Genomic DNA, 17,151 nt, shown 5'->3' with positions numbered 1-17,151 from the left:
GTAAAAGCTCCATACATCGTAAAGGAAATGAGCAGGTTTTGGGGAGGGCAGGGAGCCAGGAGAGCTGCAGCTACTGCAGGAGGGGGAGGGATGGGATGCAGATGCTGGAGGGAAGCAGTGTGAGGGGAAATCATGGATAACTCCTCTCCTTGAATCCTGGGAAGCTCCAAAAGCAGCGTGGCTGCTGTGGGAATTGAAGGGAGCTTGTGGGGTTTGAGGGTTCTGCTGCTGGGAGCACCACAAACCTTCCTGGTGGAAGCTGGAAAATTGTGGTTGCCTGGGATCTTTTCCAATGGGGAAAAAACCAAATGGATCCTGAATCCATTTTATGTGGATGAATCCAAGGTTCCCCTTCTGTCCGACCTGGTGAGCTCAAAAAGGAGGGAGGTTGTGGGATCATGGAGTTGTTCAGGTTGGAGAAGGTGTTGGAGATCATCGAGTCCAGCCACCACTGTGTTTCCACTAAACCCCCTCCCCGAGGGCTGCATCCACACGGATTTGAATCCTTCCAGGGATGGGAATTCCGCTGCCTCTTTGGGCAGTCCCTGCCAGGCCTGGACAGCCCTTTCCAAGAGGAATATTCCCAATACCCACCCTGAGCCTCCCCTGGCCCAGCCTGAGGCCGTTCCCTCTCCTCCTGTCCCTGTTCCCTGGGAACAGATCCCAAATCCCCCCTGGCTGCCTCCTCCTGTCAGGGAATTCCAGAGAGAGGGAAAAGATCCCTCTGGATCCTCCTTTGCTCCAGCCTGAGCCCCTTTCCCAGCTCCCTCAGGAATTCTCCAGCCCCTTCCCAGCTCCCTCAGCTGCTCCCCACTGGATTCCTGCTCCAGGATGGTTTTTCCTTCCCAATCCCCCTTGGAGCTGCTCCTGCTCCTCCTCCTCCATCCGCATCCTGCTGGGGAACGGGAGAGCCCCCCGGGGCTGTTCCTTCCCTGGGGTGAACTTCGTTAAAAATTCCTCATTTCCATGGTTATTCCAAAGGAAGCGAAGCTCTCAGGTGGATTTCTGAGATCTCACACTCCTCAAAGCCCTGGGAGGGCTCTGGTTCCCAGCTCGTGGTGTTTTCCAAGCTCTGGGAAAGCTTCTGCTTCCAGAACGAGCAGAACTCCGGGAAACAGGCAGGAATTAGTTCCTGAAATGGGGCAGAAATCCAGCAGCAGCTCCCAGTGCGCGGAGAGCCGGGATCAGACCCGAAGCCTCTTACAGGGACGAGCCTGGAAATGAACATTTCCAGCTTCGGGAGCGGCACAAGGAATATTCTGGGGGGAAAAAAAGGGGTTTTATGGCATGGGAACCTCGGAGTGATGGGAGGCACCTGAACCCTGAGCAGTCCTGCTGGAATTCCCTTGGAATTGCTGCTTTGCTGGAGATCTGGAGCTGGGAATGTTGGCTGGGAAGTTTGCGTTGGTTTTTCCAGCTGTCCCGGGGTTTACAGCCCTTCCCTGCCTGACCCCAGGGGAATTCCCAAAGGCCTCTTCCCACTTGTTGGCTAAATCATGGGAGAGCTCCTGATTTTCCATCCCGATGAGCCCCGAAATCCCCTTTGTTCTCCTGTGGGTCCCACTGGGGCTGGGAAGGGCTGGGCTCTTCCCACTCCAGGGAATCCTCAGGTTTGCCAAGTGGGAAATTTTCCAGTTCTGAGCCCCAGCTTGATGGGATGATCCAGCACAGAGGTTTTTATCCCAGGTGTATAAATAATTCCTTCTTACACCAGCCAGGGGCAAGGATCCAGAGGGAGATGAAGATCCAAAGGAAGTTTATAGGGATTCCTATAAATATAAATAATTATTTCTAGGGAAAGCTCCTGGTAAGGAATCCTTTCCTGCTGGGATACGAAGGAGTTAAAACCTAAATTTATTTGGTGATGGAGAAGGGAATTAATTCCTCCCCCAATCAAGTGGAACAGCTTTTGGATCACAATCCAGTCTGGATCCATGAAAACTCCAGCATTTTGAGGCTTCCACGCCTCTGAACTCCCGCTGCCTTTCCCTTTTCTCCAGTGGCAAGGAGGAAAATCCCTGGATTCGTCCCCCGGTGGCAGCGGCCGTTAACTCAGCAATAAACAGCTTTTCCATGGAATGGGAGCCGTGGGGAGGGGTGGTGTTTATGGACACTTTGTTTCGGTGGGAAAAACATTGTCCTGATTTATGGGGTGTGCTTTGTGTTCTTCCCAATATTCCTGCAGAACCAAGTGACGGACACCAACCGGAAGCTGCAGAACGAAGGGAAAGAAGTAAGTGATGCATCCAGTCCTGGAATTACAGCCGGGATTGGGATGGGAGGGACATAAAAACCATTTATCCCACCCCTGCCATGGGCAGGGACACCTTCTGCTCTCCCAGGCTGCTCCAAGCCCCATCCAACCTGGTCTCGTGTCCTTGTTTTCCCCTCTCCCACATCCCCAGGTTTCTCTCTTGGAGCACTGAGGAATCCCTGTTGGCTTGGGATGAGAATTCCCCATCCAGCCTGGCCTTGTATCCATGTTTTCCCCTTTTCCACATCCCACGTTTTCCTGGTGGAGCCTGAGCGCTGGAAAATCCCTGTTAGCTCGGGATGAGGAGAATTCTCCATCCAGCCTGGCCTCGTGTCCTTGGTTTTCCCTTTTCTACATCCCCAGGTTTTTCTGTTGGAATCCAAGCACTGGAAAAATCCCTGTTAGCTTGGAATGGTGAGAATTCCCAGTCCAACCCAAGTATCCATGGCTTCCCCTTGTCCACATCCCAGGATTTTCTGGTGGAGCCTGAGCCCTGAGAAATCCTATTGTCTTGGGATGAGAATTCCCAGTCCAACCTGGCCTGGTATCCATGGCTTCCCCTTGTCCACATCCCAGGATTTTCTGGTGGAGCCTGAGCCCTGAGAAATCCCCGCTAGCTTTGGGATGCGGCGAATCCCCCGGGAGCGAGCAGCCACATCCTGCCTTTGGGAACCAGAAATCTTGGAAGCGGTGCCTCCAACAGGAGGGGGAGATAATGTTTTGGAATCCACGGGACGCGCTCCAAGGCTGCTTCGATGCCTTTGGTTTTGCTGCTCCCTCTGCTGAAATTCAGGGAATTCAGGGACATTCCTGCCACTTGCTGGAAGCCGCTTACCAGAGCAGGATTTGGGATGGACACCACGGGCGTGTGCTGATCCTAACGGGGCTTCTCCCGTTTTCCCAAGCTGATCCTTGCCATGGAGGAGCTGAAGCAGTGCCGGCTGCAGCAGAGGAACATCTCGGCCACGGTCGATAAACTCACGCTGTGTCTTCCCGGTGAGGAATCTCCCCTCGTTCCTCCTTTTTGGAGCTCTTTCTTTGAATTCCCAACTTTTTGCTTCCTTCCCGGAGCTGTTTGTTTGAATTCCCGACTCTCTGCTGTGTGCTGCTGTCTCAGAGCCGTGTTTTCCTTCTTTTCCCAGTGCTGGAGATGTACAGCAAGCTGCGGGAGCAGATGAAATCCAAGAGGTAAATCTGCTCTGAACTGGGGTTTTATGGGAAGAATCCAAGGAATTGTTTGGTGCTGGATAATTTCAGGAGCTTCCCAGCAGTTCAAAACCAGCCTTTCCAGGTTAAATTCCCTGGGTTTTGGCTGGTTTTCCTCACGGTCCTGCTCAGCCTCCTGCGGGACAGCCGAGAGTTGGGATGGCAGCGGGCTCAGGTTTTGGGAATGGATTCCTTGTTTTCTCATGGAAGCTCAGCACTGCTGTGCGTGCAATCAGTGCGTGTTATCAGCTACATTTTATTCCGTGAATGCCGTAATCCTAATCCCGATAGGATCGGAGAGATTCCAGGGAATGTGGGCGGGATCCAAACAGCTGGGAACAGCAGGATGGTGGAAGCTGGGGAGAAACCTGAAAACTTCTTTGGCTGTAGAGATAATTCCTCAGTAATTTGGGAGTGCTGGGCTGTAAATCCAGGAGTTTCCCCACCCCGCATCTGCTGGGATGCCGAGGGATGAAAATCTGGGATGTTGGCAGGAATCCTGGTTTGTTTGAGTGGCATGGAGTGATTTTGAAGCCCCAGGGGTGGCCAACTGGGCACGGAGCAGCTGCTGGAAGGGGGAAGGCGCGGCTCCAGCTGCATGCCAGGCTGGAAAAGCGGCCCCATCCCTGCTCCGTGCCTGCCCCGCAGTGTGGGAGCAGCTGGATGTTCGGGAGAAGGGATGGGATTTGTTCCCGCCCTGCTGGGCGTGGGGTGAGCAGATGAGGTGACCCCTCGGAGGCGCCTGGGAGGGCTTTGGGGGGCTCCTTGAGCTGTTCCCAGAGCTCCTGGCTCTTCCTGGGGCACTCCAGGGCAGGGATGGGTTCTCCAAGCATTCCGGGGAGCAGCGAGGGGCTGATCTGCTGGGAGATGTGCAGTGGGAGTGGAGCTGATCCCTGGGAATTCCCGCAGGGAATCCACACGCTGCTCCACCCCCTCCCTCTGGACGGCATTCCCGGGGTTTGCTGCTCAGAATGGCGTCGCTGTTTTCCCTCCCTTGTTGAGATTGGTTCATTCAGAAACGAATCCAAGCTGGAAGCCACGTTTAAGGAATATCGGGAGCCTTGGCCAGTTTTTTTCCGGTTTTCTTTGTCTGGATTTGATGGCTCCATTCACCACACACGGCCCAAGATATTCCATGTTTTTCATCTGCTCCAGGTCTCACTTGGATCATTCCAGGGTGGCAGCCAGGGCTTGGGTTTGGGATTGACTGGGTTTGGGGCAATAAACTCCTGAGCCAGGAGGAACTGGGGGATGTTCACATGAACCAGCTTGGGATTTTCCAAATGGAGAATCCATGGCCATGGGATGGAGGCGGGGAAGGAGTGTGGGCTGATCCCAGAGGAATGATTGGGATGGAGAGGGAGGATTTCTCTGCCATTGGCCTGAAATTAAGGTAGGGACAGAAAGAGCCTTTTTCCCATGGCTGAGATGTGTGGAAAATACTGGGGAACCCTAAAATTTCTGGCTCCAGGGATTCCTCCTGGTCCTGCAGGGCTCTGGAGGGATCAGACCCTTTAATTGACCTTGTCCTGGCTCTGTCTTGGGGTCTCCAAGCAGTGAGAAATGGAATCATAAAATCATGGAATGGTTTGGGTTGGAAGAGACCCCAAAGATCACCTAATTCCACACTTCCCACCATCCCAGGTGGATCCAAGCCCCAATGTCCAGCCTGGCCTTGGGCATTCCCAGGGATCCAGGGGCAGCCCCAGCTGCTCTGGCAATTCCAGCCCAGCCCCTCCCCACCCTCCCAGCCAGCAATTCCTTCCCACCATCCCAGCCCAAGCTCCCCTTTCCCACTGGGAAGCCATTCCCTGCCTCCTGGCACTACAATTCCCAACAGAAATTCCCTCTTCAGCTTCCTTGCAGGCCTGGATGCTCCATGAGAACGCTCGTGCATCCACTGGGAACGTTCATCCTGCTTGGAGCTGAGCAATGCCCAGCAGGAGCAGGGAAACAACCCCAAAAGGCCCCTCTGAGCCCGGATTTTATCAAAATCCTGCTTTTCCCCCTCAGCTCCCGGGGACACGGAGCTGGGAGCTGCTCCGGGGGGTTTGTGTAGGGAATGGGACCAGAGAATTCCCGGAAAGGTAAATCCCTGGTGGGTGCTCATCCCTCTGGGTGGATCCCTGGCTCCCTGCTCGTTCCCAGGTTTCTCTGCAGAGGCTTTGATTTGAATCCCTGGTCACACCTTGCCCACTGGGAAGCCCCCCAGTCAGGGGTGAATCCATCGGTGTTGGGAATGGGGCTGAAAGAATTCCCGGCACTTCAGGCGGGAATTATCCTGAATGGAATATGAATGGCAGGGTTTGCAGTGGTGTTCCTGTGGTTTTTTATGACCAAAGACTGCTTCTCCCCCAAAATTCCAGGTGGAATTTTGCCCAGGATTTCTCCGAGGCTGTGTGAGCTGAAATGCCCTTGATTCCCCCTCAAAGTGGCTGACATGAGATTTATTGATAATAAATCTGTTTATTTGATTATAGAATATATAACCTTTATTACACAGTGTTGGTTTATTCTGTTGTTAAACCCTATTAACCCTTCCTGGGTGGTTCCCTTTTGATTATTTTTCACTTCTGACCAGGTCTGTGGTTAGGGCAGGAGGATGGTCTTGAATCTTATATCGCCATCCAGGGTGGCTCCACATCCCAGGAAATGGCAAATCCTATGGATTCCCACTTTCCAGAGGGAAAAGACGGGAGGGCATTTGAGACAAATGAATTTCTCGGCTCAATTTCCCATCTGAAATTCACTTTCATGCAGAAAAGGAGGATCGAACTGAATGGGGCATGACCAACAATAAAAAGGAATTCGTTATCCGTGGGATTCCTGCATTTTGAGAAGTATAAAATATTCATTTTGGGATGGAGAAATGAATTATTCCAACACGGAGAAGGGCATGGATCCAGCAGCTGATGGGGAGGCAGGGGCTGATGGATCTGTTGGATCCCTGATCTGGGGTTTGGATCCAGGCTTTTCCCCTCTAAATAAAAAACCCTTTGGGTGGGAAGTGGTTTTGATGTGGTGTTTAGGAGGGGGAAAGTGGGATCAGATCCTGGAATCCCCAGGGAAAGGGAGCTGAGCTTGCACCTCCAGGCTCTTTACAAGGTCTGTGTCGGCAGCAGATCTTGGGTGTTAATTAATTAATTAATTAATTATTAACCGATGAGTCAGGCGCTGGTTGATCAGCCCGCAGGATTTATGGGATGTTCCCAGCTCCAGGATTTCGTCTCCCTGTCAGGGGTTGCCACCCTGGGCTGGTGGAAGCCCAGGCAGGGGATGGGCGTGCAGGTCCCCGTGGTTCCGTGGTCCGCTGGAGCTGAGTCGTGTCGGATAACTTCCAACCCCTCCACGTTCCGGAGGGAATGGGGTGGGGCTGGGGCTGCTCCTGACCTTTTCCTGCTCTCCCAGGCACTACCCAGCGCTGAAGACCCTGGAGCACCTGGAGCACACGTTCCTGCCCCAGGTGAGCCACTACCGCTTCTGCAAGGTCATGGTGGACAACATCCCGCGGCTGCGCGAGGAGATCAAGGAGCTCTCCATGTCCGACCTCAAGGACTTCCTGGAGAGCATCCGCAAGCACTCGGACAAGATCGGCGAGACGGCCATGAAGCAGGTGGGATGGGGGGGATGGCAGCGGCCGCTTTTCGGGAAGAGCTTGGAGGATCGGTCGTGTGGAAGTTCTGCTTTTCCAGCCCGAGGCAGTGGGTTGAGTTTGGAATTCTGTTGCTGGGTGAGGAGTGGTTGGTTCTCCATGGTTACTCCTGGAGTTTTATCCTGGTTTTTAGACCGTTGGGAAGTGATGATCCGTTGTGTCATTGGCTTCTCCCAGCTGGGGTTTTCCGTGGTTTCTTGGCAGTCCCGAGGTGCATAACTCCATTTTCCACTCGTATTTTCCACTCCTATCTTCCACTTCCCTGCGCAGGGAGTTGGTGCTACTGGGAGACCTGGAGACACCAGGCTGATTTCCCAGTTTTGGGATAAAAAAGTAGGAGTTTGTGCACTGAATTTGATTTATTTTGCATCCTAAAGTGGTTTTAAATCCCAGCTAAGCCTGGCTTGTGGCTCCCTTGCCCTTTCCCGTGGCTGATTCTGTACAGGGTGAGCTGATGAACTGAACATCCCCAGCTGTGCCTTAAACCAGGATTTGCCTTTCCCGCTCCTGCTGGGTGTTTGGCTCTCAGTTCCTCTCATCCCAGAGCTCTGCGATTGCTCCTGGGAAGGGCTTTGCTGGAGTGCAGGAGCCGTGAGCTGTCACCTGCCCTGGGCAGTGAAACCCTTCCCCGGTGGTGGCGGATGCTGATTTATGCGAAGGACTTGGCTGGAATTTTCCAGGAGCTGCTGGGGTTCTGCTGCTGTGTTTGTGGGCACAGACGAGTTCGGTTTTGTGTCTTACAGCCCCCAGCCTTTCTGTGGCAGGATGGAACTGGGGGATTTTATGAGTTAATTTGATTCCCCGTGTTTCAGTGCCTTTTTTATCTTCCCAGCTCCTTCCTGGGTTTTTTTGGGATAGCCAAGCCAGTCTTTCCTTGTGGGATGGAGCTGTGGGGAGGGGCCAGCTGGCACCTGAGAGCTCAGCAAACTTGTTAATTCAGACTGACCTTCCTGAAACCCCTCCCAATCCAGATGTGGAGCCACATGTGCCCAGTGGTGATGGCTGGGAGGGCTCCAGGTGCTGGATTTACCTGAGGCAGCGATTTCTGGAGCAGAATTCCATACAAAAATACTCCTCGTGTTCCTTGGGGCAGGCAGAGCTTTGGGAAGATCCTTCCTTGGTCCCTGGGGCTGGGAAGGAACAGGAATTCCATTTCTCTTTGGTGCCCAATTAACACAATGAGCACTTTATTTAATGAAGTCATTTTTTTATCCTCTGAAGGATATTTATTGATTTTAGGGACATCACAGGGTGCTGGTGTTGTCTGGTAATATCCAGTTCCAGGAATTCCGGGAGAGGATTCCAATCTCCTGGCACTGTGCTGGTGGATGTGATGGGTGAGGAGGGATGTGCACATCCAGCCACGTTTCCATGGATTTTAGGTGATCAATTTGGAGAAATTTCCATCCTTTCAGGCACCTTTTTTGCTGTTCTGGTTGGAGAAACTTCTCTAGGTTTGTGTTTCCGTCCCTTCCCTATCCACAGTGCTGCTCTTCCCGTTCTTCCCGTCCCTCCTGCTCCCAGGGCTCCGTTCCTTCTCCATCTCTTGCACTGAGGGAAGGAATCCTGTGGCTTCTCCCGGTGTCTTCCCATCAATTCCAGCCCTTCCTCCTCCTCCTCCTCCTGATATTCCCAGCTGCAGAACCAGGACAGGCTCTGGGGGAGCTGAGGATTGGCTGCTCCTGCTCTGCCTGAATTAGGGAATGGGGGCAGCGAGTGGGACCAGCCTGGAATGAGGGGTCACTAAAATTCCCTGGAAATAATGGGGGGAAGTTGGTTCTTCATCCTGTGGGAGACAGAGCTGGGGAGCAACTCGTGCATGATTTTCCTGGAATCATGGAATGGTTTGGAATGGAATGGAATGGAAGGGACCTTAAAGTTCATCTCATCCCACCTCATCCATGGGCAGGGACACCTCCCACCATCCCAGGTGGATCCAAGCCCCAGTGTCCAGCCTGGCCTTGGACATTCCCAGGGATCCAGGGGCAGCCCCAGCTGCTCTGGCAATTCCAGCCCAGCCCCTCGCCACCCTCCCAGCCAGCAATTCCTTCCCAACATCCCAGCCCAAGCTCCTCTTTCCCACTGGGAAGCCATTCCCTGCCTCCTGTCCCTCCAGGCCTTGGCCCCAGTCCCTCTGCAGCTCTCCTGGAGCCCCTTGTCTTCAATTTGCCTGTGGATAATACAGGGAATTTTGCATCTTCCAGCTTCTCCAAATCCCCGCTTCCTGCTGTTCTATGGGAGCGATGTGCAGGCTTCAGGAGGGTTTTCTCTCACCCTTTGTGGGAGCAGAGTTATCTCCAGGTTGGACTCAGTGTGGATTAGGAGGGAGCTCCATGTGCCACTTGCCCTTGGGAAATCCCAGGAGCGATCCTGGGACTGGAGCAAGGTGCTGTGTCCATCCTGCAGCTCCGTGGGGGGGAAGGAGGAGCAGCTGGAGCTTCGGAGCTGCCGCTGTGCGGGGTCGCTCGGTGTCCCCTGGCCGCAGGGCGTCCCTCCCAGTACCACCAGTACGGTGGCTGGGGTCGCTGGGTGTTTTCCCTGGACCTGCTGGCCGGGATGTGGATGGGAGCTCTGGGAAGGAGTGGAGCTGGCAGGAGGCCTGGAGAGCCGGGGAGCCGCGATTGGCAGCTCCGTGCATTCGGTTTAAATTAGGATCATATAAATTCCTTTAAAATTGTTTGATTTCACCAGCGGGAACGGAGGAGGCCTCGCTACAATGGGAGAGGAAATGGGGTTTTTGTAACATTACAAATCTGAGGCTGCCGCTGACAAGGGCTGAACATTTCATTTTGTGATAATCAGCAGGATCTGGCCAGCAGTGCTCGGAGCCATGGCCACGCTCCCGGGAACGGGGGAGCTCCCAGCCCCTCCTGGGATGGACTCAGTGAGGCATTCCCGGGGTCTCACAGGGGAACCTCAGCGCTCCCTGTCCCGCCCAGGAGCTCTCCCGGACTCCTTCCCTCCTGGGTTTTATCCCAGTCTGAGCTTTATTACCTAAATTCCGGGGGAATTCGCCGCGTTCCAAATCTTGTTCTTAATTACCCGGCCTGGAGCGGATGAAAGGAGCTGCACACGCTTGAACTCCACGTGGACTTTGGCCCCGTGAACCTGCGTGTGTGTTTGGGTTTTGGTGGGGTTTTTTACAGGGCTCTGAGCTCGAGGCTGGCTGGGCCTGAATTACATCCCGTTAACACGTGCTGATATCCGGGCCGGCCTCGTTATCTCGCTCCGCGGCCGGAATGTGCCGGGCATGCGGAGGATGGGGATGGTGCTGCTGCGAGCCAGGGGCCGAAAGCAGCCCAGGCAAGAGGCAGTCGGGGATGCGGTGCTGGGGACAGCCAGAAGAGTCAGCTCTGCCTTTCCGGAGGGGCAGGAAAAGCAGGAGTTTATTTATGGGAATCACCGGGATGCTGCAGTGGCAGAGCTGGGCTTGGGTAGGTGGGGATCTGGGTTGGGACAGGTTGATCCAGGATGGATTGGGACAAGTTGATCCCAGTGGGAGTTGGGACAGGTTGATCCAGGAGGAATTGGGGCAGGTTGATCCAGGATGAATTTTTGGATAGGTTGATCCAATGGGAGTTGTAATAGGTTGGTCCAGTAGGAACTGGGACAGGTTGATCCAGGACGAAATGGGACAGGTTGATCCAGTGGGAATTGGGACAGGCTGATCCGGGATGAAATGGGGCAGGTTGATCCAGTGGGAGTTTGGACAGGCTAATCCAGGATGAAATGGGACAGGTTGATCCAGTGGGAGTTTGGACAGGCTAATCCAGGAGGAATTTTTGGACAGGCTGATCCAGTAGGAGGTGGGACCAGCTGATCCAGGAGGAATTGGAACAGGTTGATCCAGCAGTGGGAGTCGGAACAGCTGGAATTCCAGCTGTGCTGGTGGAAGGGGATGTTTCATCCTCGTGCCACCAGGTGAGGTTGGGTCAGGGCATTTTCTCTCCTTGGCAGCCTGGAGATGGGAATGGATTGGGAAGGGCTTTAAAGATGATCCCATCCCACCCCATGCCATGGGCAGGGACAGCTCCCACCATCCCAGGCTGCTCCAAGCCCCAGTGTCCAGCCTGGCCTTGGGCACTGCCAGGGATCCAGGGGCAGCCCCAGCTGCTCTGGCCAACAGAAGCGGGTGTGAACACGGAGGCGCTGCTCGGATTTTGGTGGGAATGCTGTGCTGGCCGTCACCTGGGGGGGATGGGGCTCCTCAGGGCATGGATGGACTCCATGGAACAAGAGCTGTGTGTGAAATCCGGGATGCAGATCCAGGTTTGGGTCTCTTCCCTCGCCTCCCACCCCATCCCTGCAGCTCAGAGATCAGGGAGAGCCACTGAAGGATCATCCCAAGGATTTTAGGGATGTCTGGATTTCGATTGAATTCAGACCCCGAGTTCCCTGGGTTTATGGGGGGATGGAAGTTCCCTTGGGTGTTTGCTCGGTGCTCCTGGTGACTCTTCCAAATGGAACTGGGTTTGATGTGGATCTTTCCCAGGAGTCCTGGGAGTGGCTCCGTGTGGAGTCCTGAGCATCTGTCGGTTGTTTTTCAATTCCAAACCCACCTTTAATCCATTGGTTCAGTAATGAAATGTGCCACCGTGGCATTTTCTTCACGCTTAAATGAAAATTGGCGTTTTATAAAAATCTGCCTCGTGCCCAAGCTGCCCTTCCTGCTGCTCTGCCACAAATCCATGGAAAAAACGGGGTGAACTCCAGCTCCCGGAGCCTTCTTCCTTGGCAAACTGCACTTTCGAGGTTGGGTGCCAGGATGGGATTTCGCAGCAGCGGCTCCTGTCCTGCCCAGCAGTGCTGGCTCTGGGCCGCTCCATCTGCTCCGTTCTGGTGAGCTCTTCTGGGATTTCTCCACAGGGATGCTGGCACTGGTGGGATTACACAGGTGTGATGGAGAGCTGGGGCTCTGGGATTCCCGGGATTCCTGTGGAGCACAGCGGGGCGACGTGGGGCAGCTCCGGGCTGCTGGGTGAGCTCAGGAGCACCTGAGGGGTGCAGGGGTGGGGTGGGAGGGTGCAGAATCCAGGGGGAGGGAGTGGGGGATGAGGAGGGAATGAGGGATGGGAAGGGGATGAGGGATGGGAAGGGCAGCAGAGCCCTCAGGATCTGGAGGTTGCCCAGGACAAAGCTGCTGCTCCAATGCTGTCCCGACGCTCCAGGCCAGCCTGATTCCCGGCCCCCAGTGGGAACATCTCCCACACTGGGCAGGGATCCCACCCCTGGAGCCCTGAGCCAGCTGCAGCAGCTGCTGCACACCCTGGAGCATCCCCTCGGAGGTGGCTGTGCCCGGGCTGTGGAGCGCGAGGGACTCGGAGCGCTTTCCTGGGAATGCTGGGGATCGGTGGGACGTGGCACGCGGAGATTCCATTGGGAAATCCTGGCCCTCCCTGGGTTCTGTTTGAACACAACCCCATTTCCCTGCCCGCTTCCAGAGCCACAGGAGCCAGCGCTTCCCGACATTCCGGGCGACACAGGGACACTTCCCGCTCTCCACACACTGCCCCGTGGCCTTTTGACGGCCCAGAAAAGCGTTCCAAAAACGCACTTTGGCTCGTGTTCCCGATTATCCTCATCCCTGGCATTTCTGGGCTCTGGGTAGCCCTGGGCAGCACAGCTGGAATTGTTGTTTGGGGTCCGCTGGATCCCGGTGCCTTTCCCGGGACGTTGCCACTCCGGCAGCATTCCCTGCTCTCCAGAGGTCACGGAGCCCTGGCTGGGATTTGTGTCCCTGCCACGTGGGCTGGCTGTGCCCGTGCCAAGGCTGGGCTCAGCCAGAGCCTCTGGAAGCTCCTGCTCCACGGGGGCCGGGATTTATCCTGCCCTGGGACTTCCAGAGGCACCCTCGGAGCTGAACTTCCTGCTGGTTCCCATTCCGGGGGTTTGCCTTAACAAGCCAAAATCAGGCTGGTTATTAAAAGAAGGGAATTTTCCCGGCTTGGATGCAGCAGGAGAGCCTTTGGAGAGGTCGCTCCGGCGGCTGGGAGGATTTCCACAGCGGGCTGGGGATAATGGGATGGGGGGTTCTGCTCCTGGGCAGGTTTGGGGAGCGGGAATTTGATTCTCCAGTCAAATTTAGGAACGAGACCTTCTTAATCTTCGCTCCTGCTGCTTGTCTGCTTGGGATATTAAAGTCTTAGGAGAGGAAATGCATCCTTGGGGCTGGAGGGATGGGCGGGGAGATGGGCAGCCACGGGCTGGGCTCGCAGGATTTTGGGAAGAGGCACCCACAAGCCGTGGGATGCCGTGTCCTACTGGAGAAACGATGGATAGGAGAGGTGTCACTGAGAGGGCTCTGGTTTAAATATTCTCATCTTATTTAAAGATTGGTTTAGATAGTCTCAGGATTTAGGAATGTTTACAGCCATCCCCTTCCTCCCTGCCGAGGAGGAGCTGGATGGGCAGCGGGAATTCCGCTGGGCACTGCCCTCAGCATCCTTTGTTGAACCTCTCGGAGAACCCACTCGAGGGAGACGGTAAAAGGAGTTTTTGTTTAGCGCCGGATGGAAACCTCAGACGGCTCTGGAAGACCCTGCTATTTTTTCATTAAGCCTTGGCCCCAGAATCTGTTATTTTAAGAGTGTTGAGCAGCCCTCTCTGGGCAGGGATTCATCGCTTGCCACTCGTGTTTGATCTGGAAGCTTTCTGAGACAAAGCCTCCCCGAGTGTCTGCCCCGAGCCGGAGCCACCGCTCCCGTCACCGAGTCCCGGATCCATCCAGGCCCGGAAAGGCCTCCAAGATCATCAAGTCCAGCCTTTGAAGCTGGGAACCTCCAGGGTTTTCTTTGCTCGCTGGGGCTCTGGAGATGAGGTGTGAGAAATCCTGGAGCCAGGAGGTGGCTTTTTGTGGGGTCTGTCACCATCTTCCATCCCCTGCCCGGCACCTGGGGACCCCGAGCGGCACCAGCGATGTCTTGGGATGGGATGAGAACTACGGGAAAAAAGAGTAGGAGGAGATGGGAATGATCTGAGAACTGGGAAGGGTTTTTGAAGTGGTTCATGAGTGAAATGTCAGGCCAGGAGCTTGAGGTTAAATGTGATCCCTCGGCGCCGTGGGAGCCGGGCAGGGCTGGGATGGATGGGGCAGCCCTTGATGGGAAAAGCAGCCGGAGCCACCGGGAACGTTGTAGGGCCAGGACACATCTGGGGAGGTGCTGAGGGCTTTGTGCAGATCTCAGCAGGTTCTGTTCCCCTACCCTTCCTTGTGCTTTCCCCCTTCTCCCTCCCACATCACAGACCTGGAGTGCAAATGTGCTTATTGTCATAAAAGAGCTTTTTATTCCCCGTTTCCTGGCGTTCTGGGGAGGTTTCGCTGTTTATTTAAGAGGAATTCTGTGCCTTTAAGTCTGCATTGAAAATTTATACTCCATAGGAACTTTATTAATAAATGGGGATCCCTCTCAGTTCCTTTTATGACCTCAGAAATGAAACTGCTAAATCATGGCCTTTTTTATTTCAGCATCTGGGTGAGTAACGGCCGCGGGGCCTGGGGGGTCCCAGCAGCGGATCCGCGTTCTCTGGGCATGGCTGCACCAGAAAATCCAAAGTTTAACCACAGGGCAGTCAAATTCTGGCCCAGCTTTTTGTGTGGCTGCCTTTTAGACCTTTTAACAGTCCTGAAATCCAGAGGTGTTGGAAATCCTTTCTCTTCCAATCATGGGCTGGATTGGGTTGAGAAGGGGCCTTCATCCAGTTCCGACCTCTCGGCTCCTTCCACATCCCAGGGTGCTCCAAACCAAATCCAGCCTGGCCATGGACATCTTCCAACCACTGTGATATAATTAATAATAATTAATAATAATAATTAATAATTAATAAGGCAAAGGGAAAGTGCCAGGTTGAGGCAGGAGCTCTCCTTGCTCCTTCCGTTGAGCCCTCAGGAGTTGCTGTTGTGTTTATGGGATTTCAGCTGGGAAAGAGTTCAACTCCTTTCACCCAGCCTGGACTGTGATTTTTGGGTTGGGCACTGTGATTTTTCCTGCTCCAGCTTCTCCTGGTTTTCATTGCGGGGCTGGGAAGTGGCTCCCAGGACGGCTGTGCCAGGAGCACCAGGATGCCGAGGAGATGCCAGCTCTGGAGCTGAGGCAGCTCGGGCAGAGCCCAAATAAACTCAGTTTTGTGCCTGGTTTGGTGTGGAGGAGCACAGGGCTCTGGGCAGCACGGCCCTGTCAGGAGAGGGGATGGAATCACCGCAGAAATCCCTGGGAATGGCTCCCATCGGGATGCTGCTGCCCAGGATGATGGATTCCTCGGCTCATCGCAATGTAGCTGCTAATTAACCTTTAAATGGACTGGCTTTTCCCGGATTTCTCCTCTTAAAAATTCTATGGGTGGTTTTGGTAACGCAGAGTGGTTTCATCTCTCCGTGCTCTCCAGCTGGGCGCTGCTCCTGCCCTGGCACTCTGGAGATGTGGAGGAGAAGCTGAGGAGGTTTTGGGAGCATTCCTGGTGTCCCACAGCCGTGGAGCCATGGGATGGTTTGAGAGGGAAGGGGACATAAATCCCATCCCATTCCCATGCCAAGGACTCCTTCCCTGTCCCGGCATGCTCAGAGCCAGCTCAGAGTCTCCAGGTCCTCACCTGGAGCTGCCAAATCCTTGGCAGCTGTGGCAAAACCCTGGTGCTGTGCCAAGGTCACACCCGGGGACACAAACTCCGTGTGCCACCCCCACCCCACACAGCCCCTGGGCTCAGATTTGGGCTTTTTGTCCAGGTGAGCAAAACTTGATCCTTCCTGCAGATGACGGACGTGAAACCTCGTGCAGCAGGGACCAAAATCCCCTTTTGGGAACGCCGCTGCCGTGGAATTCCCAGGGAGCTTCGTCCAGCGCTCGGTGCTGCTGGGCTGTGAGCGATGCCCGTGGAAGGGAGCGGCTCCGATCCCGGGGGAATTCACTCTGGGGCTGCTGTCGAGGTGGAGGTGGGTTAATGCCGGGGGCTGGGCTTGTTCCAGTTCTCCAGGAATGGTGGTTCAGTTCTCAGGGAACGGGGCCGAGCTGCCTGCCCTTCCCGTGACACTGCGGGACAAATTGCAACCGGGTGCTGCAGCAGCCACCCAGGGGATCCCGCAGCAGCCCAAACTTCCCTCCTCTCCGAGGTTTTCTACAAAACCCCCAAGTTCTGCTGACAGGCTCAGGTCATTTCAGCCTCTCCACATCTTCTTCTAATTCCCATCTATGGCAAATTCAGAACAGCTTTCATTCTGGGGGAAAAACGTCCTTCAGTTCCTCCAGGCCGGCCCGGCTTTGCTTCCCTTTCCCGGCTCCTTGGAGCGGGACAGGTTCCTGTGGGGACAGGGGAGGGATGGCTGGGACGCCCCAGTGGTGTCCATTTGGGGTCTCCACCTGCTGCCATCTGAGTGGGGCTCAGCACTTTTGGTTCATCACTTCTTGGTTCATCAGGGAAGCTGATGAAGGCTCTGTTCCAGTGTTCCCAGGCCGGATTTCTGGGAGAAATCAGGATTTCTCTCTGGAACCGAGGGGGTGTTCTATGCTGGGGATGGATGGGTTTGTCCTCTGTGCTGGGTCATCGAAGGGTGAAGGTGGAAGTGTCACCTGTGGCTGCTCTGGGCTCCAGAGGTTGGATCCCAGATCCAGTAGAACTCCAGAGAAAAAATGGGATTCCTGATTATTGCGCTGTCACTGGTAATTCCTTTGGTTCTGTTGTTGCTGTGTTATTTTAGAGTGGAGAACAGAGGTTGAATTCTCCTGGTACTGCAGGGGATGAAAACTGGAGATGCAACAGCAGCTCTGCTCTGTGGAATCATGGAATGGGATGGGTGGGAAGGGAATTCAAAGCCCATCCCCTTCCCGTCCTGCCATGGGCAGGGACACCTCCCACCATCCCAGGCTGCTCCAAGCCCCAGTGTCCAGCCTGGCCTTGGGCATTCCCAGGGATCCAGGGGCAGCCCCAGCTGCTCTGGCAATTCCAGCCCAGCCCCTCCCCACCCTCCCAGCCAGCAATTCCTTCCCAACATCCCAGCCCAAGCTCCCCTTTCCCACTGGGAAGCCATTCCCTGCCTCCTGGCCCTCCA

At 54.9% G+C, this 17,151-nt stretch overlaps 1 protein-coding gene across 1 annotated transcript in view; it reads left to right on the top strand.

The window, feature by feature from the left end:
• EXOC6B (exocyst complex component 6B) overlaps positions 1-17,151 on the top strand; it is a 252,425-nt gene that overhangs the window by 42,824 nt on the left and 192,450 nt on the right. The window contains exons 3-6 of the mRNA XM_042021952.1: positions 2,186-2,233; positions 3,160-3,250; positions 3,397-3,442; positions 6,869-7,073. Coding sequence (XP_041877886.1) covers positions 2,186-2,233; positions 3,160-3,250; positions 3,397-3,442; positions 6,869-7,073 — 390 coding nt within the window. The remainder of the gene's footprint in view (positions 1-2,185; positions 2,234-3,159; positions 3,251-3,396; positions 3,443-6,868; positions 7,074-17,151) is intronic.

This window comes from Corvus kubaryi, unplaced genomic scaffold (assembly GCF_017639235.1).
Source record: "Corvus kubaryi isolate FWS band 111438036 unplaced genomic scaffold, C.kubaryi_AGA036_p1.0 37182, whole genome shotgun sequence".
Taxonomy (NCBI): domain Eukaryota; kingdom Metazoa; phylum Chordata; class Aves; order Passeriformes; family Corvidae; genus Corvus; species Corvus kubaryi.
The sequence above is the reverse complement of the archived record's forward strand: the minus strand, read 5'-3'. Positions and strand labels throughout refer to the sequence as shown.